The 25,735-nt window shown below is 41.1% G+C and overlaps 1 protein-coding gene across 1 annotated transcript in view; it reads right to left on the bottom strand.

The window, feature by feature from the left end:
• RPS6KA3 (ribosomal protein S6 kinase A3) overlaps positions 1-24,310 on the bottom strand; it is a 78,454-nt gene extending 54,144 nt beyond the window's left edge. The window contains exons 1-2 of the mRNA XM_084272603.1: positions 24,226-24,310; positions 11,016-11,072 (exon numbers count right to left, since the gene is read on the bottom strand). Coding sequence (XP_084128729.1) covers positions 11,016-11,072; positions 24,226-24,297 — 129 coding nt within the window. The 5' untranslated portion in view covers positions 24,298-24,310. The remainder of the gene's footprint in view (positions 1-11,015; positions 11,073-24,225) is intronic.
• Between the last annotated feature and the right edge of the window lie 1,425 nt (positions 24,311-25,735).

The following is a 25,735-nucleotide window of genomic DNA, read 5'->3' as shown; positions in this document are numbered from 1 at the left end:
CATGACTAAGAAACCATGATGTTTAGGTTTTCTGACTGAGCGATCATAAGTCTAGCAAGGAAGACCAACCCTGGCGTTTTTGCTGTGACCAGCTGTTCCGGCAATTAGAAAATTTCCTGTCAGGCAAGTCAGACACAGTTAGGGGGTGGGGAGAGAGAAGGGAAAGGGGGGGGGGGGGCTGCAATGGGGGGGGCGGGAGCAAGAAGGTTAAAAAAAAAAAAAAAGAGACACACTGATTTTTAAGTTTTTTAAAATTTCCCCTCACTCTGGTAAAGAAAAGCCGGGCAGCAGTGGTACCCGTGGTGCTGATGCTGCAGAGATCAGCACAGGAAACTTGAACAGATTGCCTGATAGTGACGTGCTGCTGCAGATGTTATTTATTCCTGGTTCTCAGAAAAAGACTGAAAAAGATCAACATCTCTTTCAGAAATCATGCTACTATGCAACATTTCACTAGTTAAGCAGAATAGCATCTATTTTAAGTCCTGCATGCAATGATTGTATTTTTATGATTTAACTTAATTTTACAAAGTACTTTAATATACATACATATTTCACCACTTTTTAGACTTCAATGCAGAGAATGTGGTATCCTTATGCTTAATGACTATTTTTATTTACTAAAGTTGTTGGAGGAGCAAACAGACCTTGTGCCTAGCCCTTTGAAATCCTGCACACAGAAAATGGTACACAGATGTTATAGAGGTTAGGCCAAGACAGATTGCAGAAATTATTTGAACTGGATATCCCAGCTCAAATGACTGAATTATGCACTGATATGATATTGCTCTGTAGAGAGTGAAAAATTTCTTATAGTAACAAAACACTTCAGCTTTCTTTCAATGCTAAAACCACTCAAAATGTTTCTAAGAATCAGAGTTTAATGTAATTACTTCAAAACAGCTAGAGATGAAGTTTTTAATTTGATCTCTCCCTCAATTTAGTACAGAAGTTACTGTTCTGAAAATTGACAGTATCTTTAACTTTTTTTGACATTTATTAAAAACACTGAATTAAACAGAACATGCTCTATTAGAACCTGGAGCAAGACTGCTTTTCTTCAACCACTAAAGAAATAAAGGCCAGTAACACCATTTAGTCAGAGCCATATACACGTACACAGCTATAAACAGATCCAGATGATTGCATTTAGTGACCAAATGAAACCTGCAGCAAAATACTGTACTTCGTCCTGCACAAGACATGAAAACAAACCAACCTTCCAAACCACCTCCCTTGATTGACTTCTAACAAATAACTGGATTATGGCAAAATTTTTTTTAGATTTTAATTCCTGTTCAGAATAAAAAGGTCAGCAATCTGTTTATTTTCAGTGACAGGACATGTTGCTTCTCTCTATACCACAGCCTAGCTGTCTACTGTATCATAACTTTGCCTTTAAAGGCAGGATTATGTGACTCCCCAGCGAAGACCCTCCTGCCCAAATGCAGAGATGAAATAAAGACCCCTCACTCTTGGCTTTATCAGGACCCCACAAGAAAAAATGTGCCCTTTTTTGTGTTCTGTACTCCCCCAGGCCTTTATTTAGGTCGGCTCCACAGGGCTAGTATATTCTTTGTACTGAATGTATAGAGTTATTACTATAGATGATACAGGCATACAGCCTCTACTACTACACCTCAGTTATAAGGGACTTTTTACAGCTCAGTGTATTACGACCTTTGGGGAAGAACCAGCCTCTACTCCAACAGCAGTAACACAACATGAAAAATGATTCAATATTGTTTCAGGATAAACAAAGCTTCTCGAACACGAGAGGTTACTGCAACACATGGATTTCAAGTATTTCATAAATGGTACAAATATTACTCGAAGCTTCCCTCCCTTGTTTAAACTTTCAGCTGCTTCCTCCTCTAAAATGACAGATGTCAAGAAGTGCAGTTCAACAGCAATAGACTTGTTTACACTTTGGAGATTAAGATTGTGTACGATGAACGCACTAAACGCAGAGTGACTGAGAGTCCTGAAACCACCATATTACACTCTACGGTAGCAAGGAGAACCAAGAACAGAAATGGAGAACAAGTGGTAAGACCTACAGTGACTATAATGTTCTTTAAAGCTGAAAAGATACTGTGGGTAAATGACCATTTTATTCTCTCTTTCTTGTAAGAGTACGAGCGTATTCTGCTGCAGATAAGCTGTATCTGCGAAGGGTGACAGGAATAAGGCATTTCAACTGCAGCATTTGTACAATTACTGACTACTGCTCTCCCAAACCTTTTATGTGACCTCTGAGGCAAGTACAAAGCACAGTGCTCAGGGGTCAGCAGGGTTACTTCACAACAATAGTTCTCCTATAACTGGCATGGGTCTGCAGCAGGTGGAAGAAATGTCTTGTGTTCTGGGAGAATAAAGGCTGCACGGTTCCCAAAGAGCCCTACCAGCCAACCAGAAACATTAAGATATATGCTACATAATTCATTTTGAGAATCTCTGAGAAGAGAGCTTGCCCTTTTAAATATTCCATCGTCTGAGAAGCAGACAGGTTAGAGGGCAGCAGTCCCCAACAGGGAAGTCTGTGATAACAAGGACAAACTGCTCCAGCAAATTGCTCCCCTTACCTTGAAGTCTTTGATAAGGATTTGTATTATACATGTTTACCATGAAACACAACTGTCTCCAAAAGAAAAGGAATTTGCTGTGCCCATCAGTGACAGTTTTGTCATCTGCAGAACTCCACTTGTACAAGGCATTTTGTCCTCTAGTACAGAAACATAGAGTCAGTTCATCTCTCATCTTCCCCTCCTCGTCTTTTAAACTGAATGCTCTCAGTTTACAAAATTGAAGAGAAAAATCTGATCAGACTTTCTGTCTACACATTCAAAAGAATGGGGCTCATAGCCTGCACAGTGAGCAGGAGACCTGAAAGATGCTGGAGGAACTCTCAAAGCACCACAGAACATGTAGGAATCTGTAGTTTTACTGAATAAAAAGTACACATCACAGTGGGATGCTCATTTTTACACATAACCAGGAAACATTAAAGCCTTACATCTAAGTTGAGTCCATTAGGTAGACTGACAGTCTTTCTACACTGTCAGTTTGAGAAATGTATTATTAATATGCTGCTAGAAGACTATCAAGGCTCTAAAAACCAGATCACCTTTAATTCTCTGGAAAAAAACAAAGATTGATTGCACATAAGGGATGAAAAGCCCTCATTTGATGAGTGTCAACAGTTGAGGAAGAGAAATACACTTTTTGGAGTTTCTGGAGCTGAATAATATACTTTTCTTCATGATAAACATGTTTGCATAGCCAAAGCAGCAATATTCTATTAATCAGGGGGAGTGGCAGTTTCCATCTGCTAGTTTACAGGCTTTTCAGGGCTACCATCTGTTTTCTTTTCATCTAACAAGCAAGCTGCTTGACTTCTAATGATGCTTACTCTCAAATTATTCAATTTTCTGACCAAGATCCATAAAGTAAGTTGCACCTAAGACACTAAGTACAAAATAAACCACTCAAAATCGATTAGAAGACAGCAATGAAAGTCTTGCTGTAACCCTTCCTCAACACCTAATGACATCTTCGGGGGAAGGGGTATTCCAGGGTTTGCCGCCTTTATAGGTGTTTGATATCTCACTAGTAATATCTCAGACAAGAAATTTTGCACTGTCTACAAGGATGCTGTAGCTTCTTACATGAGGACCACTACGTCCATTCTGCACTTCACTAAGATTCTAACAAAATTCATCCAAGTCGCAGCACAGTGCTTTTGGGAGATAATGAACTTCCAATTTCATTACATTAAGAGGTAAAATGGGTATTCTGCCTCTTACAGAGCAAAACCTGGGCATGGAGAAGGGAATAAATGGATTCAAGTTTTACAGGTGTAAATGGTTTACTTCGGAAACTTACTTGTTCAAGAATCAAGTTATCTGATTGTAAAATAGAATACATGTGTACATACATCTAAATATATTTTTAAAGTACATTAGAAAGAATGTGAGAGTTGTGGACCACCTTAAAGTACAGTATTTGTAACCAAGATCACTTCCTTCACTGCATTACACAGTGGACACTTTCATTATACACCCGGGTTATCGTCTGACTGGAACAGAAACTACAACTTACTTTATAATAAAAACCATGGCATTATACTGAATTATGTAACAGGATGGTTTCAAACAACTGCATTGCTATGGCTGTAAAGAAAAGCTTCCTCAATCTGATTTCCATACAAACAGGCGGTAATTGCACATTCAAGAATGTACAAGCAATGTGAAAGAATAACTTGATTGTATAGCTCATCTCTCAGCAAAACTACAAAAGTACTAACTTGTCATTGTTTTATTACTGATAAACTATCCAGGAAGCTGTTTCAGCTAAAATTATCAGTCTTCAAGAAAAAAAAAAAAAAACACCACAAAAAAAAAAAAGAAAAAGAGAGAAATCCCAAACTCAGTAGACTATGAAGACTTGTAAACTCAAATATTTCTGTAATTGGTAGAATTCCTTAAATATACTTAACGTCTACCACAGAGTCAAGAATTTACATCAAAATACTGGCAGAAATACACCCAGAGAAAACTGATACATAAAGGTTATTTTCCAGCAAAGTAAAAAACCCTATCAGAACAATTAGTGAGAAACAAAACTGCTACTAAGTACACAAATGCCAATATCCAACAGAAGTCTGGAGCAGTCCTGAAACAGTGTTTCAATCTGCCAAAATGCAAAGTTCTTGAAACTAAGAGTCCTCACTGGTACAATGCTATAATATTAATAATTGAGATGAGAACTAAAAATCAGTTAAAGCCTCTCTCAAATGTTTCAAGACATCCGAATCAGTCTAATTACACTTTATTTTTTGTGAATTACTTTAACATTCTTATCTTTCATTGTTTTCATGGACAGTGACCTAAGTGAGATTACATCAGTTTACTCCATTTTTAGTGTTACTGCCCGAGTGATAGGGGACTGTTTTGCCCATGGCCATAACTGCCATCTCCCTCTCTTCACCTACCCACCCCCACACTGACCAGTGTTTTATACATGAATGATACATACACGTATACTGTACCATTTACAATATAGAATCTCAACATTATTACTCCATACAATTGATCAAGTTCAGTACTTCAGCGAAGAGACTCTATTGCCCAGAAGCTTCAAATTATTTTTCTGAAGTATCTTAAAGCCGTTTCTAAGATAAACTCTTCTATTAAAATGCAGATTGGCAAGAAAAAGGCCATAATTTTCAGCTCTCCTGACTCCAAACAGGTGTTGTCTTTAAATTCTATTAGAGAACATAAATGAAAAACATGTTTTTCACTAATGACTTATTCTTTGAAAGTATTTCTTACACTACCTTTTGAGTACCCACTGACTAGTCTTAGTTAGCTTAGTTATATATTGCTGGTAAAAGGATGGCAGCTACAGACATTTTGTTTTTAATCATCCAGATCAGCGTATTTCAACATATTGCTTCATGTTTTAGTTCTATTTAATTCTATGTATGCTTTAATTCTGCTCATTTTGTTTAAAGTTTTACCAAAGCACACAATAAGTGTAATAATATTACCCAACCACCTCCACTGGAAAGAGGATTTACTGTTTCATCCCAATTGTTTGAGCCAGAATAGGTTCCACTCCTACCTGTACTGAAAAAATTAAATCCTCAGTCCTGGCAGGTTACCAAGAAGAAATGTAGTGAGTTTTTCTGCAACTTAAAAGTGTTACTGAAAATAGCTTTTCATAAATGCTTGGAACTTAGTATTTTTGTATGTTTAATAATTATGCTTAAGATTGTAGAGCACAATGGTAATAAATCAGTTACAGTAAGCATTTTAATAGCTAAATTGAATCCAGATAACAGAATGGAACAAAGAGGACACACAATAAGCTCTTCACTTATATACAAAGTGGGAAGCTATTTGCTGGACCAGCTGTAGTTTCTGGTTAGCTTTAGAGCTAGTAGAAAAACATGCATCATTATTTCCAGATCTCAAAACAATTAATTCACTCAGTTAATTTACTCAATCTCTATGGACACAGAGCTACAGAAAGCAATGGCAGACAGCACAAGAGTGAGAAAGGCAGCAAATGAAAGGTTTTAAATAGCTTCCCCTCTTTCAGTACTGTTCACTTAAGCTTTCACATTAGGTCAAACTTCAGCCAGGTGTTTACTTATTCTTACATTTATTTCCTGCTGGACCCCAATAATTTATGAGATACATCAGATAAAAAAAAGTTGATATCAAGCTATAAAGCCAGACATAGTCAGTATATTTACTGTAGTGATACTAGAATGCTGAATGATTCCTCTGAAGAGGAGCAAAACTTTAAATCATACAGCATCTTGGACTCCTTAGTAACAGGTATGTACCATTATAGATCCTGTTATTTTCTTAAAACAAACTACTGGATTTCCATCAAAGCTACGTGACTCAGACCCTCCTGTCAATTAACTTTACTTTTGACCAAAAGAACAGGGATGTTCTTTTGATACTCAGAATACTAGGGAAACTTCCTATGTAGATAAAACTGTGTCAAGGCTTTAATATTTAACATTCTTATCTGATTTTCATTATCAGCACACTATCCAAACACTTGACACAGCAAAAGGATGCAGTATTTCAAGTTTTTACCTTTCATTTCCACAGAACTATTGCAACTCTCTCTATATCCTGAGCTTGTATACCCTACACATCTACCCTACCTGATGTAGTGGTACATGGTCAGCCTGTTCATTCTACTGTCCTCAGCTACAACTGAGAAATTTAATAAATTGTCAGTGACTGGATAAGTGGTCTAAATCCCTTTCAGTGCAAAGTTAAACAAAATAACTTACATGAGTTTCAGTGGTCATTTAAAATTAGTCTTCATCTTGCACCAAAACAGAGACGAAGTGCTGAAAGAGTATCATTTGCTAACAGACAGCAACGATTAACTTCCAGCAATAACTGACTGAGCAGCCATAGTAAATTTTTGTGTAAAAAAAGCCCTAGATTATTTTGTGTCACTATTGACAACCATTTATTCACCACAAGCTAGGAAAAAAAAAAAAGCAAAATAAATTCCTAAAATACTGGTTTCAGGCCCTAAAGAACTAAACCAATCTTATACCAAGTAGCTCAAGCATGACAGAAAGAATATTAGAGAAATGTTTTAATCTTTTGATGAGCATATCAGGCCCCGTCAGCACGGATTTATTAAAGGCAGGTCCTGATTGACTAACTTGATCTCCTCCTATGACAAGGTGACTCCTATGACTGCTTCGTTTTTCACTGCATGAAAACTGGCTGGATGGCCAGGACCAAAGAGTTGTGGTGAATGAAGTTACATCCAGTTGGCGTTCACAAGTGGTGCTCCCCAGGGCTCAGTTCTCTTTGCCTTTATCAATGATCTGGACAAGGGTATTGAGTGCACCCTCAGTCAGTTTGCAGATGACACCAAGTTGGGCAGGAGTGTTGATCTGCTTGAGAGTAGGAAGGGCCTACAGAGGGACCTGGACAGGCAGGATTGATGGGCCAAGGCCAGCTCTGTGAGGTTCAACAAGGCCAAATGTAGGGTACTGAATTTGTGTCACAAACACCCTATGCAATGCTACAGACTTGGGGAAGAGTGGCTGGAAAGCTGCCAGGCAGAAAAGGACCTGGGGGTGCTGGTCGACAGCCAGATGAAGATGAACCAGCAGTGTGCCCAGGTAGCCAAGGTGGCCAATGACATCCTGGCTTGCATCAGAAATATCATGGCCAGCAGGACCAGGGAAGTGATCGTCCCTAGTCTGGCACTTAGCACAGATGAGGCCGCACCTCGAGTACATTCAGTTTTGGGCCCCTCAGTTCAAGGACATTGAGGTTCTGGAGCGTGTCCAGAGAAGGGCAATGAAGCTGGTGAAGGGTCTGGAGCACAACCCTTACAAGGAGTGGTTGAGGGAACTGGGGTTGCTTAGCCTGGAGAAGAGGAGGCTTAGGGAAGACATCATCCCTCTCTACAACTGCCTCAAAGAGGGCTGTAGTCAGGTGGATGTTGGTCTCTTTTCTCAGGTCAGAAGTGATACAAGGAGAGAAAACAGCCTCAAGTTGGGTTAGGGGAGGTTTAAATTGGGTATTAGAAAAAGTATCTTCACTGAAACAGTTGTCAATCATTGGACTAGGATGCCCAGGGAAGTGATTGAATCACTATGCCTGGAGGTATTTAAAAGATGTGTAGATGTGACACTTAAAGACATAGTTTAATGGTGGAGTTGGCAGTGTTAGGTTTACAGTTGGACTTGGTCATCTTAAGGGTTTTTTCCAGCCTAAATGATTCTATGATATTGTGTTGCCCCTCAATACAGCAGTAATTCAGGAATGTCTGAAGAAAGTAAGCCACTTGCACATAGTTAGCAAACCTTCGAAGAGAAATTTGATAGTGGTAGTGGGCTACATTTGGCTGCCTGCTGGGACACCCACCAAGCCACTCTTCATTGACAGGCTCTGCTTTGGCCAACGGTGGGTCTATTTTGGACCCAGCAAGAACTGTTTCTGTCTTACGTGGTGGCCAGCCCCTGACCTCTTCTCACAAAGGCCACCCCATGCTACCAAAACATTCTCACGTAAATTCAATAAAATAAAGAATGTAATTTTAGCAAATAAACACAAAACAAAAAAGCTCATAAGAAGATGAAGCAGCACATTAACAAACCAAACCTAACCACTTTTCCAAAAACAAATGTTCTAGTCCAAGCAAGAACTCAAGTAAGCACTGTAGCCTATGTTATGCAGAATATTAGAACTAATGATCTTCTGGTGTTGCCTTCTAACCATATTGTTCCTTCCTGAGTTTTTAACACTGCATTACTTCAGAATAATCTGCCAGCACTTGCCTTATTTCTTTATCCTGAGCTAGAAACAGGAGAGTCTTGCATGATATGAGGAGGAATGAAAAGCAGTTATATAGCACAGGGGTTTACTCTCTTAATTTTCATATAAGCTAAAGAGTGACATCTATTACTGGTACATTTGAAGACAAGCATGGAAAAGGCAATTCCACTTACGTAAACTGGCTCTGTCCAAAACTTCAGCAGAGAGATGAACTGCTATAGCATTGCAATTAGATGGAAGCAGCTTTGACCATTTAACCACAAGCTGAAGTCTGCACACTATGTGATACCAGACATTTGAATACGAACTGCAGCCAGAGTTCCAAAAATTGTGTTTTATCAATAAGGCCATTTATCACCAGGCTTAACAGTGAGCTAGTACCCTCTAACACAAATCTACAAGTAAACACTAAAGTTGCCTTCATGTCTGAGGAAAAGTCCCAGGCATTGTAACAAGAAACCTGGACTCACTGCTGTCTTCACATTACAAAATTTTGTAAACCACAAGTTTTACATTATGATAAGGAACTTAAATTATCAATGAACCTTCCTGATTGTGAACTTCTCTTTAGTAGCAACCTCTATTTTCAAGAAGCCTTGATTAATAATTCCTTTGATTAATGCCTCTCAGTTCCAAGAGCAACGGAAACTACGTTTTCAGTCCTTCCTCACCCTTGGTCTTCCCCTGAAAGACTAGTGACATCTGAGAGCAGAAAGGAATGCAAGGTGTGGGCTTTTAGAACTTACTTGCAGCTGAAATTTAAAAAAAAAAAAAATCAAGGAAGAAAAAAAAGGGATGGATACCTGGGGGGTTTTTGTGCTCACTTGCTTTTCAAACAGAGTGACCATTCTGTGTCTGTATGTGCTTCGCAATGCACTGCTTCAGATGTCTCTAATGCTTACTGTCCAGATCTGATTTACAGCAAACACTCAAGATCTACATTAATAGTTTAGCCTCTGCCTTTGGCTATTCCATCATGATGAAAATTTCACCAAGTATGTTTCAGCCCATAGCATCTTATCTGAGGCAGGGAAGGGGTCTTAACTCACCATCTAAATTGATACCTACAGCTGTCATCTTCAAGTATCTCCATGAAACCATTTCTGAAGCTCCAAGCTTTGTCAGATCTGAACCAATGAACACAAAAAGTTCTCTTCCACTCTCACTTAGCCAAATTCACCACACAAGAAGAAAGTTCAAATTTGCATCACCAAAGAAAAGACTTAGGAAACCCCTAGGCCTCAATGAACTAGCTTTGCTATTCTTGAATGCACTCCAATGTGACACTCCTAAACTTTTCAACCAGAAGTCCTGGAAGCAGACCTAAAACTTACTATCCTGGTTTCTTGGTTCTATGGAGAAAGGGAATAGAAACAATCTTTTAGGCTAATGAAGATTTATTTTGCAAATAATCCAGTTTTACACAGGTCAGTAAAGAAAATATGAAATGACTAATGCTAAAAACAAAAGGGCACAGATAGATACTGACAAGAAATTTCATGACAGTATGGAAAAGCAAAGGTGATTGCTACTGTTACACCTTTCACATCAAACTAAAGCAGGAAAAATTGTGGTGTACACTGCCACTCTGGAAAAATCTCATTTGATATAGCAAGTATCAACTGAAACCTTAATTATTAATAAAGCATATTCTGGAACTCACAGATGTAAAATATTTTGACCTAAGCACTGATGTGACCAATAGGGCACAGTGGAAGTGCTTTGTTTAACTCTCTGTTTTTCCTACTGCCAGCAAAGAACTAAATGTTTTTAAGGTTTGCTAAACTAAGAGGAGCTCAATCTCCCTTCCTGTTCAGGAATGCTCTAAATAGTCACATCTTGCTATCAAACCTTTGCACTCCCCAACCCAATTATAATTGCCACCATATTCAGCTTTGTGCTTTTCCCAGGAAAAGCCACCTCATATTAGATACTAGGGAGAGCCTCTGTCACGCAACAATACTAGGGAAAGCATAAAAGTTCAGAACACGCAGTCAGATACCAAACCAGAGAAGAGAGTCAGTGAGAAAACCTCTCTCAAAATGTCAGGATCCTAGATTGCACCTCATGTCAAGTAAACTTAAACAACAAAACATTCATGGCAAACTGTCTGTAAATTAAGTAACATCAGTGTGCTACAATATGGTACTGTCTTTATTAGAACCGTATTTTACTCACAGTTTGTGGGTTGATATCATCTTCTCCCATAGGTTCATCCACAATTTGCTGGCCATTCTGTAAAAAACAGACACAGCAAGTTACTAGAAATGCTTAGTATAAGTACAGAAATAAATGTATTGCAGATGTGCTTTCATGGCATACTACTCTAAAGGATCAAGTGTTCTTTTCTCCATATTCCATAAAAAATAATAAATCATTGAAACTAAACACAGAAGACTGCATATCACTGGCATGCAAAGACACTCTCACTTTGATCCTCATGCATTATCAAACTGGATGAAGTCACAGTAAGAAGTAAGAATAAAACAATCTGGCATTTGAAACCTTACTCTACACAGTTCGACATTATTTCTACTACTATAACTTCTGCAGAAGAAATAAACCTGATAAAGACTGAACAGCCAAAAAAGCCATAATAAAGAACATAAACAGGTTCTTTCTAAGAGCAAGACCTTATGCAGCAATCGGTCCTTACTCTACTGTGACTACTGAACATGCGTAACTACACTACAGCCTTACAAAAGCTGTGAACATAATGCTAATTTTATTAGCCAGCATTTACTACTTTCTGTACTTTTCTAAGGACCATTTTAAAAATCCATACAGGAATAGGCTTCTGATTTTGAGATTTAGCTATGCAGATTTTTAAAAAGCCTTGTTGGTCAAAAATCGCTTTTTCTTGTCAGTGATCCTCTACTTGAAAAATCTCTAAGAGACATTTTTACCAGAAAGACACAGAATGACCTTGCTTACACAACAAACATGATTATTAGCAAATTGCATGGAAAAATACATATTTCCTAAGTTATGGTACAGGATATGACCTGAGGGATTAATTCTTAGTTTGCGCCTAAAGTTTAATTTATTTCTAAAATTATATTGAATTGCTGTTAAAAACTATTAAAACCAGTTACATTTCCCATTACTACCAGAGGCAAAATTTGCGCATTGTTTCCCTAGAGAACACAAGGCCTAATTAATCAATTTTTTTCCAGAATGTATTTACTTAAAGTTACAGGCATTCATGGATACATTTGTTTTAGTAGATGGAAAAGTAATAAAAGCTGCTCAGAGCTTCAGAGATTTTAGCTTTATTCTATACCTGCCTTCCCACGGTTCACTTTTTCAGCAAACTTCTCGTGTGGAACCTTATTAATATTTTTCTCTAACAACAGTCATATGCTTTCAGCTAGCATATGACTGGAGGAGAATCTGTTATAAGACATGACAGATTAATTGTAACAATTTATTAATTCTAATTTTCAAATATTGCAAACATATTGAATGTTCAATCTCAGATGATTTACCAACTCTATGAAGTTTTCTCCCAAGCATTTTCTTATGCTAAAAGATGAAGCTGGATAAAGCTAAAGGAGAAGAATTATGGACAGCCCACATATGACACCAGCTTCCCCATCTCCAGCACAGAGTATTGGCACGTGGTAACAGTGCCATTTTCTCTTTTTTTAATTGACTTCAAGAAGTTGTAAGAGATATCCCGTACAACTCTAGTCTGCTCTGGAAGTCATCTTTCCACGAGGGAGGATTAGTAAGAAATCAGCTTCACGTGTTATGGGTTACTACAGAGATGAATGTAATCTTTATAAGCTGTCTCAGTCAAGATGATGTTCCAAAAAACCCAAATACCATTCACTATAGAGTATCTGACTCATTGTGTACAAGCAGTGAATATTGTACTATACTTCCTCAAGATACATAAAGTCGAAATTATCACACAGAAGACCATAAAAATACCAACTTACCTAAGAAACAGCAGTGAGTGCTTTTGATAAAGCCTGTTTATAAGGAAGTATATTGTGTATACATATATTATCATCATCAAGGCCACAAGTCACATGTTTTCCTGTTCTCAAATCTATGGCATATATTTAAATTGACATTTGTATTTCAGCTACACATCTCTATATTCTGTTCACACTACAAGACAGCTACTAAAGTTTCTCGTCAAGAGAACAAAAAAACAGACGAGAAACAGTAAGAACAAATAAGACAATTGACTTTAGCTGGAAAGGAGGAACCCTAACAAGTAATGATGGCTAAACTCTGGGGCCTAAAAAAGGGCAATTTGTCTATCAAAGCCATGTGCTCTAAACTGACTCCACATGCCGACTTTCAGAAACAGCGATTCCTGCTACAACAATCATGCCACTGAATAATAACGTACCTTAACTGCAGGTTAAGTAGGATTTTACTACACCGTAAAGATTTCATGCTTAGTATTTTAAGGCAACTGCAACACTATCAGAAGCTTGAGAGAAGCCTCTCAAAAAGGTGAGATGGACCTCTGGTTTTAAAAAGGCTCTAATCTTTAATGTCACTGACTTGTTCAATTTTACCAGTTCACTAGAAAATAAAAGACCGCAAGCTTTCGCAATGCAAATGAACTGGTTTGTACAATCTGGTTTCCCAGTTCAGTTCCTCCCTGCTTTCAGGTACTCTGCAGTTGAATTCAAGCAATGATTTCCAAACACACTTATTGGAACCAGGAACGAACTCAAGAAATCGGCATATGCACCAAGCAGTCAAGTCTGAGCCAGATCACTGGATTAACAAGATCTTTTTAACTAGGTCTAGCCAAGCAATGATTATGCTAAGGGAATCACTGGATGGCAGAACCAGTTTTTCTCGGAACAGTCTGAGCCATGTAAGGTAAAGAAGAATATGTATGTGTGATTTATGGTTTGCTTGTATATGATACTATTAAATGGAAAGCAGCTGTGTATTCTGAGAGTCTACAAAGTGTACTGCCTTCCTCATGAGTTAAAACGTGAAGGCAAAAGGTGCCTAATGGGAGTGGCAATATTTAAACCACTGTGGAGTCAGGACGTCAGCATCATGCTTAAGAGCAAATGGAATAGGTTCTATTTTGCTGGGCAGAGACTCTAGCATTTAAGTAGAGCCAAGGGCATGTCTCAATAACATAACAGTTTGGGACTAAATATAATAGCCTGCTGAAAACAGAGTAAGAGAAGGCTGAATCTCTCTCTCACGTGTACAGATTGGTCTAGTTCAAAAGACAGAGACTCTAGACCTTGATTGCGCTTCAGCTGCACTCTTATTCTAGTGGGACACTAAGCAAGCTGAAGTGACCAAAGGTGTCTGGCTCCAAATTTCAGATGATAGCACAAGAGAGCTATAAGAAAAATATCTGGAAAGGTCCATAGAAAGCTTCTACTTACATCTAAACACATCAGCAATCAATTTACCCCACAAAAGGAGGGTGCACCTATGAAATGCTGTTACAATCCACTCAAATTCCATTCCCTATTCTGTTCTCCAGTGGAAGCAGTCACGTTAGTTAGCTACAAATTTCACTCCTAGAAGCTTTTAAACCTGTTGCCACATTTCACTAAATTGGTGGAAATGAGTACTTAAACGCAGTTGGGTTCCAGCAGTTTTCCTGAAGGCAGATGGACAAGAACAGAAGAGATCCTACATGTTGCCTAACTAAGCATAAAGCAGACAAACATCAGGGAATCTGCAGCTGGTGTGTGCATGTCTCCCATATGAACTGACAGAATCTCCAACAAAATTCTACCAAGTACAAAACAAGAAATAAACCATCAATATTTCTAGCAATCAAAGATTACAGCTTTAAACCCACTGAACTCTTAGGATGTAATCAAGTACTTATTTTCCTGGCAAAAACACAGTTTAAAGAAGGATTTTATTATTTTTAAATTCGGATTATTGAACTTCTTGACCAGGAATACACCTCTAAACTGCCCTGGAAGGGCCCAGGAGATAGCAAGTAGTGGTGTATGTTAAGGCATTGGTATTGAAAATATACAATCATAGTAAATCCTTTGCAAGAAAGGTATGTAGCTCACATCCCACCCACAATCCATTAACCACTTTTTGTGAAGCAGGGAATATCCTGCACTAGACACATGACGACAGCTATATTGATGGACAGTTTTAAGATCACTTCTAACTTTGTTTTTTTCCTTCAAACTATGGTTCCAACATTCACAGCAAGAGAGATCCAACTCATCACAGAAGTCTGGCAAAATTGTACTATTTTGAGCACCTGCACAATAAACCTAATGTTATTTCCATTTATCCTTCTAATCAGCACTGGACCCACACAGGTAATCTTGTATGGAAAATACACCATCCAGCACCCACAACAGCAATTTGAACAGACCAATTTGGTGCAAATATATTTTAATAATAATATTAAGTACCCAACATTTACATCACACAGGTTTCATTCAGGTATCTAAGTCATAATGACCCTGTAGTACACATTTTTCCCATTAGTTTCATCAGTAATACCACAGATAGTATACACTTCAAGTTTTTAGATTTAGTTCAGTATCTCCATTCTCACATCCTGTTTGCAAACAAAGTTCTGCTAATTTGGATTTACCTCACTGAACTTTATGTTCTTTCCTACAGTTTACTAGAATTTTCTGTCTGAGGGACATAAGCTGTCCCCAAGGTTTCTCCAACATTTGATACCACCAAACATCTTCCACCCCCACCCCTCCCCCTCCAAACACTTTTGCTTTGCATTTAGACTATTGCTGGAATATTTTGGGATATTTTGCATAGGGGCTACTTAAGTATTTTAAATTTTTATCCAAATATCTTTGTCAATTATTTTTAAATTCTTTATTAATTTAATCCCATTTATAGTTTTTGGTACAATTCCTCTGCCATTAACCTCAACATTTCTTATATTATCAAGTCTAATATTAATAATTATGTTAGCAACCAGTCTTTATACTATTAAGGCAGTTCAATATATTATGTAACTACAGACTTTTCCATGTAATTGGTGTCTTTTAGCAGAGCCATATACCCCCAATTAAGATAGCATTTGAAAGTGTTATATTCTTAGACTTAGCTACTTAAATCAAGAGTTATGAACTGTGTATCAGTGCAGGGTGATGCTTTAACTACACAAATAAGCAGACAAGAGAAGATGTCTGAACCACACCATTTAAAAATCATTATCTAGAAGTTTTACGTGCCAATGAGTAACACAGGCAATGACTTAACTATGCTTTAATTATAATTTAAATAAATTACCTGGATAAGTCTGAAGTTTCTCCCAGGTAATTCCTAGTTTTTAGCCACCAAAACTTCCAGACTTACCCAACAACTTTTAAACACAGTTACAGGATTTCATAAACTTTTTTCTCCCCCTTTAAACCTTCCAAAAGAAAGTTTAGGATACCAAAAATAAATATTTCAAAACATACAAGAACATTTGGTATTACTTAGTCATTAAACCACCGGCCATATATAGATCTGAGCATTTACATTCTGGTGTTTACAAGAGACTCTCAACTGACAGATAAAGCTCCATAACTGTACAATCCTTGAATTGAATAAAGCTGTAACAATGCTTCGGGTTTGTTTCAAAGCAGCACAGAATACAGTATTCCCACTGAAACATTCATAACAAATTCACTGTTAGCAACACAAGGTGCTGCACAGAACTGCATTCAGCAAAAGCTTTTCAAATGGTACATGCTCAAACTTGCTATTCTAAGCAGCAATGAGCTACTCTGAGAAAAAAAAAAATGTAGGTCCAAAGAAAAATAGTTGAAAATAGACTGAAAAGACCTTGAGAGGTCATCCAATCTATCTCAGTGCACCAAGGCAAGATCAGCTATTCCTACAATGTTACTCACAAGACATTTATGTCTAACCCCTCTTAAATCTTCAGTAATGGAGTTTTCACAGTCTATTACAGTGCTTAACTAAAGTATAAGGCTTTAATAGGATCTGAATTAATGATTTGTGCCCTAACTCCTGAGCTGTGAAGCAAAGCACTTACCTAAATCCTGACATGATTAAAACTTACTATTGCATAGAATGCCAGGCCGGTTTGGGGTGGAAGGAACCTCAGGGATCATCTAGCTCCAACCCCTCTGCCATGGGCAGGGACACCCTCCACCAGACCAGGCTGCCCAAAGCCCCATCCAACCTGGCCTTGGACACTGTCAGGGAGGGGGCAGCCACAGCTTCTCTGGGAAACTTGTGGCAGGGCCTCACCACCCTCAAAGGGAAGAATTTCTTCCTAATATCTAATCTAAATCTGCCTTCCTTCTGCTTAAGGCCATTACTACTTGTCCAATCACTCCATGCCCTTATAAAAAGTCCCTCTTCGTCTTTCTTGCAGGACCTGTTCAAGTACTGGAAGGCTGTTATAAAGTCTCCCAGGAGCCTTTTCTTCTCCAGGCTGAAGAAACCCAACTCTCTCTGCCTGCCTTCACAGGAGAGGTGCTCCAGCCCTCTGGTCATCTTTGTGGGCTACCTCTGGACTTGCTTCAACAGTTCCACATCCTTCTTATGTTAGGAGCCCAGAGCTGGATGCCATATGCCAGGTAGGGTCTCACGAGAGAGGAACAGAAGGGGAGAATCGCTTCCCTACTTAAGCAGGAGTAATGAGCTATCAACTTAGATTTCTGTAGCTCTCACAGCATCAATCCGATGCATTTCGCATATACTACGTTACAAATAGTACACACAAGTATTAAAAACTCATTTAACCTTTTGAAAAATTACAAAACCCCTGAAGATACAAATCTTTATTTTTTGAAACATAAAATTACTGCAACTATTTATTTCATAAAAAACACTGTCACTTGAATTTCCATTAATTCTACATAATTTATTCTAAACTTAGTCACCTTAGTCAATAGACGACTTCTTTTTCTGAGTATTGAAACAGCAGGACACTGAAACTTGTCCTTCCGTAGACAATCAACTTCACATATAAGCCATTAACATGGCTTATTTAGGTACAAAGCCAAACTTCCTTAAATTGGGATACCTGAGCAACTTCAATTGTGTGATTTCTTAATCCCTGTCTACTTCACACTACTACCTTATCTAATATGACTTCAGTATACCTTAACAATACAGAAAAGCAGCCTTGTTTCCTTCACTTCTACACTTTCCTTGGCAGTGGCATTTTTCCAGCCCTATGCAGTTAAGTCAGAAAAGTAAACTAAAAAAAGTTTGCAGCTCTCAAGGAGTTTAATTCTCTGAATTAACTCAGCTTGAAGTCAGACAAGTGCCAGGGCATCACTGAAGATGTCAGACATATAGTATCTTCATTCAGGCCTACCACTTTCTGTAGTTAAAATAAGCTCCATATTGTGTATATTCATTTGTTCAGGGAAAAAAAAAACAACAAACAAACCAATAAAAAGACACAAAAGACAGGGAAGTGAAATCTTCCTTTAGTTCCCTACACGTCTAACTGGTAAATTACTGCATTTAACACATCAATTCAGCAGCCTTAGTAAAAAACACCACCAAGAACAACCCAAAACAAAAACACACCACCTATTCTCTGTTCATCTGCTCCAAAGAAATACACATGTAAAAATCACTTCAATATATGCAACCATTGCTGCACACATGAAAATAAATTCCTCCTCTGCTCACACACATCACTCCAAGAGTGACTCCAGCACCTGACAGCACACAGATCTTATTTCCAGGACCATATTTGTATGAGAAGCCAGGTGTGCTCCACTGTCACTGCCTCCTGCAAGCCCAGGCCCACTGAAATACCCTGTGCCTGCCCAGGGTTCCTTCCAAAAGGGGGCTGGGGCACACACATGGGAGTATGTCCCAGGTCCTTACCCCTAGAGTCAGGGGGCAGCCAGTGGGCACATCAAGGCTGCGTGCTGAAATTCCTTACAAAGCAGACATGGGTTTCTTAGAATTTCCTTGCATGATAAATAACAAAGGTTGACATTTAATATTGAACTCAACTAAAGCATTATTCTTTTATGTTCAATTTGTCAGTTAACTATCTTAAATTCTACTAAGAAGAGATACTAAGCTATGGAGCCACTTCACTATTTCCTAAAATTCAGGATTTCTAAAATGACTATACAAGAAACATCAACTACTGGAACACGGGAGGAGAAAGACTCCCTGTTAAAGGTATTCAGAAGACACATGCTACTTGTTACACTATCAAATTTCTTCACTAAAAAAACCCAAACAAACAAACAAAAAAAACAAAACCCAAAAAGGAGGGCCAGCACATTTCTTCCAAAAAGGGTTAAGCTGAGCATTGAGCGCACCACCGGGGTTCCTAGCATCAAAGGGCACATATGGTAACTGTTACTGATAAGCATGAGATCGCAGTAACTTTGTGGTTGAGCCACTGAAGTAGGTCCCTCATCTCCTAGCTCTAGAACAGACCCCATGAATCAAGCTAGATGTTACTAAACTGTTGAGCCTCATTTCCCCATCTGCTACACAGAATTCCCTCCCCCCACCCTTGTTTCCAATGGGTGAGGCATTTCATCTGATTTCAGAGAATAAGGAGAGAATAAGTAGCGCAGTATGACATATGCAAGCATATATCACAGTACTTGGAACGATCAACCACTCCAGTTCATCTAAACTTAAAAATTCCCTGAAGAGACTCTAACTTCACCCGTTTACTGATTAAATTATTCCCCTCTTGAAATTCACCGAGACTGAAAAAAACAATTATGCCTGAAGACCTGCTTAAAAGTTTCATTATTGGAATACTGCTATGAATTATACTTGGACTTAAAGTAACAAAAAACTTCACCCACCCAAACCCCAAAACCCCCCAAACCCACAAAAAAGCACAACCCCAAAACCAGTACTTTGAATGAGTTCTTAAAGTTGATAGATCTGCCAACTGCCAAGATCAATCAACTTGTAAAGCTAATATTTTTGATGTGCAGACATAATTATACACCCACCTTAGTCTATGTATCATTGTGAATCTAAGTTGAGCATTTCAAATGACAAACAACTACAGTTAGTGTGACAGATCAAAATCATTTCAAAGACAACAGACATGCCTTCAAACATGTCACTCTGCTTATATCTACTTTGTGTTGGATGCCCCTGTTGTGGCAAGAAATATTACATATGCTATAATGAACAAAACAACTACAAGCTAAGAACTGCCAGAGAAAAAAAAAACAAAACAAACCCATCAACCAACAAACCTAATGGAACGATTCGAGACACCAAACTCAACACCATCCACAAGGAAACAAAGAGTTGTGGAGCACACACAATAGTGCAAGAAGGTACTGAATTCAGTACCTGTCCCCTACACCCCACCCAGCTGACAGCAGGACATCAATACTGTATCACATAACAGGAATGCGTTAACTAGAAAAAACAGTACAGGTAAAATTGTACTACTCAGGATCTGAAAAAGCTAGAGAAGCCCCCCCCACACACCTAAACAACTTTCATGCAGATGGTATGTTTCTGGAGACAGTATTTACACATATCTAACATCTGTTATCTATCACAGTTGTTTGTAGAGTACAGGGCATACATTTCAGATGAGAATTAAATTGCCAATTGCCACTTTTAAGTCAATGTAAGAAAACGCTGCTCCTCAAATCTGTGAAAAACCCAGACTTCAGCATGTGGTGTACTGACTGACAGCAGGTATGTGTGAGAAGCAGTAGTTGTGTTGCAGAGAATTCCACCTATAATGGACAGACGACTGGGAAGTCTTCAAAATCCACACAGACCAGACCATTTAGGTATTCCACTTCGGCTTTGAATTGTTCACTGGTATTGGCTACACAAGAAACTACTGTAAATACAGTCTTTGTTCCTGTGCAACAGAAGTACAACACTGATTACCCTGGCTAGCACAGAATGTAAAGAGATAATCACAGCCTCATGGCTTCAGGTGGCAAGACATCTGATAATTCCATGCCAGAAGTATACACTGACATAGAGAATGTCACATTGACATCAGAATGGAATTACAAAGCAGTAATTACATTATACCAGATTCTTTAAAGCATCAGCATGACCTTTAAATGTTAGCACCCCTGTCTCATGCAAGGTTCAAAAGATAAAACAAGGAATTCTCCAAAATGGGATTCATACACTCTAGTGACACACCTAAACAGGTGATCATAAAACCCATCAAAAGCAGCAGAAAAAAAACCCAAACCATCACTTTCTCCACAGCCAATTTAGAGCACCTAAATTAAAGCTCCTAAAGATAGATGTACAAATGCTTCCCAGAAAGTCTAGCAAACAGCATCTCCTAATGATGGCCAGCTCTTTCATCACACTGGTGTCCAAAATTCGGCTGCCATAACTGTATTCATTCTCCTCCAGTTGACATTAAAATGCATATCTGGGTGTACAGATCAAAGGATCAAGCTAGTTACTCAGGCATTCAAACACAAACTCAAATCATCAATACTTAATTTGCTTGAAAGCAGATGACTTGAAAAAACAGGCATATTCTCACCACAAAAACACAGACCTACGCTCCTTATAAATCTTGAGTAGACCCTGAGTCAATAAAAGACAGCAGCATTCCACAGGCTTTAAAGGTGATGTGATTTAAAACACCAAACTTCTAAAACAAAACCACATTATACTGCATAGACAAAAGTATTTTAAATACAGCATAACAACTTTACACCCTGAAAGCTGTCAGCAATGCAATGTGGATCACTGATCTATTTCTACCTGTAGATACAGCAGTCCTACAACTGATCTCTGAAACCATAAATTCTTATTTTATCTAAAAGAAGTTGGCATTATTTCTTGAGAAGGTCCATGTTCTACAGATCTGCTGTCCTGTATGCCTATGTTACAGCAGCTGCTGATGGCTAACTCTACTGTCTTCCAAAGAAATGCTGGTTAAAGACATTCTATTCCTCCTACTAAACTCGCTCATGCATCACAGAAAATCACCTCCTCAGTGATACCACTATAAAACCAGATACAGGGCTGCACTGGGAAACAAAGAAATTAATCCAGTATAAAAAAACCTCACAGAGATGTTAAGACAAAGTGTCTGAACTGAATTTTAAAGTTCAATTATTTGTAATTCCATGTGTGTTAAAAGAACTATGTCAGAGATGTTAGCAAAAACTCCTTCCCTCGCTCAGTATTACAGATACAGACATTATTAATACCAAACTATGACCAAAACCATACTGAATTTCCAGATGGATATAAAAACACTTTTCCGAAGGATAATCTTGCAGGACAGGGTCTGCAATTAGGGTATTGCTATGCTACAGATAAACACAAATCATGCAAATCGAAAATGTAAGTCATGTATTTAGGTCATTTGTTTATATAATTGACTTTAAATTACCTATTTTCACTAAAACATCTTTTCTTAAAAGCTCAATTCAGGTAAGCAGCCTTCTAAGCCTACCTTTTTCCGTTTCAGGTCTATCTGAGCAGCTTTTACAGTCTGGTGTTTTCAAGTACAGAATGTTTATTCTAGGCTAGAGCCTTAGAGTGCAAACCTGTCAGTTCAGTTACTGTTTCATGTTTTGTTAGTGGTCCTACAAAAGTTTTCCATGATAAACTGCTGTAGACTCATGTCAGTGTAAGTGTTTAACTATTTTTTTAGGTAGGGGTGAAATACACTTGTCCCAAGAAGTTTATGACAGCAGTTTGAAAACAAACCATGTCTGAAGTACACTAAAACAAGTGGCAAAGTATAATTAATCATACACATACACCCATTTCAAATAACATAATCTATTGTGCTACCTTTGCAGCATATGTACCATTACTGAAGTTACATAGACCACACGCAGTGAGCATGAAAGACTAAAATAAAAATTAAGATTTTTTTTCCCTCTAAATCTTTAGAGAAGTGGTCTTGCAGGACCATCTCCCCTAACAGCTTCTCCCCTTGATGCCCCAAAGCTTCACGCTACTATCATAGCTACTCCCCATTAAAAAAATCATCCAAGATCACCACTTCAGAAGTCAGCGAACAACCAGCAAGAATGTAAAAGTCACTACAGTAACTGGCAGGCATTTAAAAGACAAGCCCGTCAGATCTGAACTGCAGGTCCTTCTGAACCCCAGAGATGCAATCTCTTTAACCAGAAGGAAGACAAGACAAACACCAAAAGGACAAATACTTCTGGTACTGCAGAAACTTTGCCCTGGCCTCTCTTCTCTTTGCCCCGCTCACTAAGGAGTAAGTCCTAACCTTGCGACTAAACGTTGGGAACTGGCTGGAGTCCATACTGTTCAAGATCAGCATCACTTGGAGCAGCCTGGCTGCCTACCAGCTGGAGCAGATTCAGGTAGAAGCTGCACTGTCAGAGGAAGCTATTTCTTTTCAGCCTGGAGTCTGGTCGCAAACTAGCACACGCACTGTGGGCTACTAGGGAAACACGGAGCAAGCACAAACTGCCTGTGTAGGTGTAGTGTTTACATAGATTGAAACAAACATAGTAGTACGCTGTAGGGGAAGGAAAAAAAGAAAGAAAGAAAAGAAACGAAGGCATCTATGGCCTCGGTGAATCTAATTTCCAGCCACTCTCATTACCTCAGCCTAGGAAAGCTGACACGCGTCCTACCCAACAAGGGCAGGAGCACAATGCGAACTCCCCGCTACCAGCGGCAGGAAACCACACACCACAGCGCGCTGCATCTCAGGGATGTTCCTTATAAACACCACCAAGCACAAAGCTTCACCCATCCGAAACGTCCCTGCGGTTTCCCAAACGCTTGCGAAACTGCAGAGACAACCCCATCCTGCTTAGATAAGGGGGCAGCGGCACCCGGGCGGGGACGGCCCGCGGGGCGAGGGCACCGGGCAAGGTGAGGGGGCAGGCCCCCGGACCTCCCGCCGACCCCGCTCCCCGCGCCGCGCCTGAGGGAGGCGGTGGGGCCGCCCCGGGAAGGGAAACTCGCCGTGACAGTAACCAGACACCGCGCTGGAACAAAAGCGCCCGAGTCGGCCGCCGCCGCAGAAGCAGGTTACTCCCTCTCGGGGAAAAGGGGGCGGAAGGGGAGGGAGCGATCCGGGAGCAGCCCGGTCCGGTGAAGCACGCCCCGAGCCCCGGCGCGGGGCAGTCCCGGCCGGTCACGGCCCTAAGTCTCGTGCCTCGGAGAGGAAGCGGCGCACAGGGGCCGGCCGGGCGGCAGGCGCCAACGCTCACCGCTTCCCCCTACCCCCCCTACCCCCCCCAGCCCGCCCCACACTGCCCGCCCGAGCGGCCCGGGGGCTCGGCACCCCGCAGCGTCCCGTCCCCCCCGCCGGGCCGCTGCCCCCCCCCTCCCCTCTTCCCTTCCCGCAGTCGCGGCGCTGCCCGCCCCGAGCGCCCGCGAGGGGAAACTCTGCTCGTCCCTCGAGCGGCGGCGGCAGTCCCGGTCCCGTCCCCGCAACTTTCCCCACAACTCCCCGCCCGCCCCGTACCTCGGTGCTGCTCTCGGCAGTGCTCTCCACAGCCATCTTCTGCCAAGGGTCCGCCAGCTGCGCCAGGGGCATCTTCCCCGCCCGGCTCCCACAGCCTCCACGCTCCCCTTGCCCGCACCCCGGCGGCGAGGCGAGGACGGCGAAGCAGGCAACAAGCACTCCGGAAGGCGCGGAGCGCCTCGGCTGACTCACGCAGCGGCTCCTACGGCGACTGCTGCCCGCTGCCGCCCGGCCGTCCGTTCGGCCGTCCGTCCCTCCCCCCACCCCCTCCCCGCTGCCAGGCGGAGCCGCGCTTCCGCCCTCCCCCCGGCCCGCTGCTCGGGCCCGGCTTCCGCTCACAACATGGCGCCTGGGACGTACCTGCCCAGCCAACGGCGCTTGCGCGCACTACCGCCGGGCGGGTTCCCTGCCACCTCGGCCCTCTCCGCTCGCAGGTGCCGGGACGGGCCCCGAGGCGAAGCGGGGTTAAGAGGGGTGGCCCGCCGAGCCGAGCGAGGCTCACCCGCCTCAGCGGGAGTTGGCGGCCGCGCACGGTGGAGCCGCGGTCGAGAGTCTGGAGCGCGGTGCTGCGGGAGACTTGGGCAGGACCGAGTCAGCCGCAGACGCGGCCATACCGACACCCCTGTCCGGCGAGCGGGAGAAGCGCTGGGTGACCGCGGGTAGCCGGGCCGGGCCGGTGCGGGGCACCCGGCGGCGAGACCCGCGCCTACTCCTGCCGCTGCCCGGCCTCAGATGGTTTTGCCCAGCGTTGTGCAGGGCAGCGGCGGGCAGGCCCGCCGGGCTGAACGGCGGCAGCGGCCGGGGCGCGGCTCTTTGTACGAGGTGCGGGGTTTCACCCGTAGCGCTGCCGCTGCGGGGTTCTGTCTGGCCAGCCCCGACAGAAAGGGCTCCCGGTACTGCCTTGGGAAGCCCGGCCGGGGCCCGGGGCTGCCACTGCTCAGGCTGGCGGGCTGGGGGGAGAGCCAGAGGCACGGGAAGTGTGTGTAGAGTGAATGGGGAAGTTGAGGCATGAGCGAGGATAGGCAGGAGTAGGAGTAAGTGGTGTTGTGAGGAGTATCGGTAGGCAGAGAGGGAACAGAATTAAGACGCAGGATTTCTTTTACACCACCATTTAAATAGTAGTGGTTGCGCTGCATGGGTAGGAGCTGCCTCAGAGCGGGGAAAGTCATACTTATGCAAACCAAGAGACATGAAGATAAAGCAGTCAGAAAACCCTCACGGGTTCTGAAAACAACCCTTATTTCACTCTGTATTCCCAGCTGTTAGCCGCTACATAAACAGCGATGTAGTGTACATTGAGATCCGTGAATGTATGTGGTCTTACACAGTTCTCTTAAAATGCCAAGCGCTGTAATAAATGCCCACCCATTTGCAGCATCACGTGGCTTGGCTGATGCAGAAGAATCCCTGAAACATTAGACCAGACACTGAAGATGGGTCCTGGTGTGTCAGGCACCTTGCTGTCAAAGCTAAATTTTTCAGAACCATGTTTCAGAAAGCCACCTCGTTT

This window comes from Gallinula chloropus (assembly GCF_964237585.1).
Source record: "Gallinula chloropus genome assembly, chromosome: 1".
In the NCBI taxonomy this organism is placed as follows: Eukaryota; Metazoa; Chordata; class Aves; order Gruiformes; family Rallidae; genus Gallinula; species Gallinula chloropus.
Note: the sequence above shows the minus strand (reverse complement) of the source record. Positions and strands in the feature narration are given on the sequence as shown.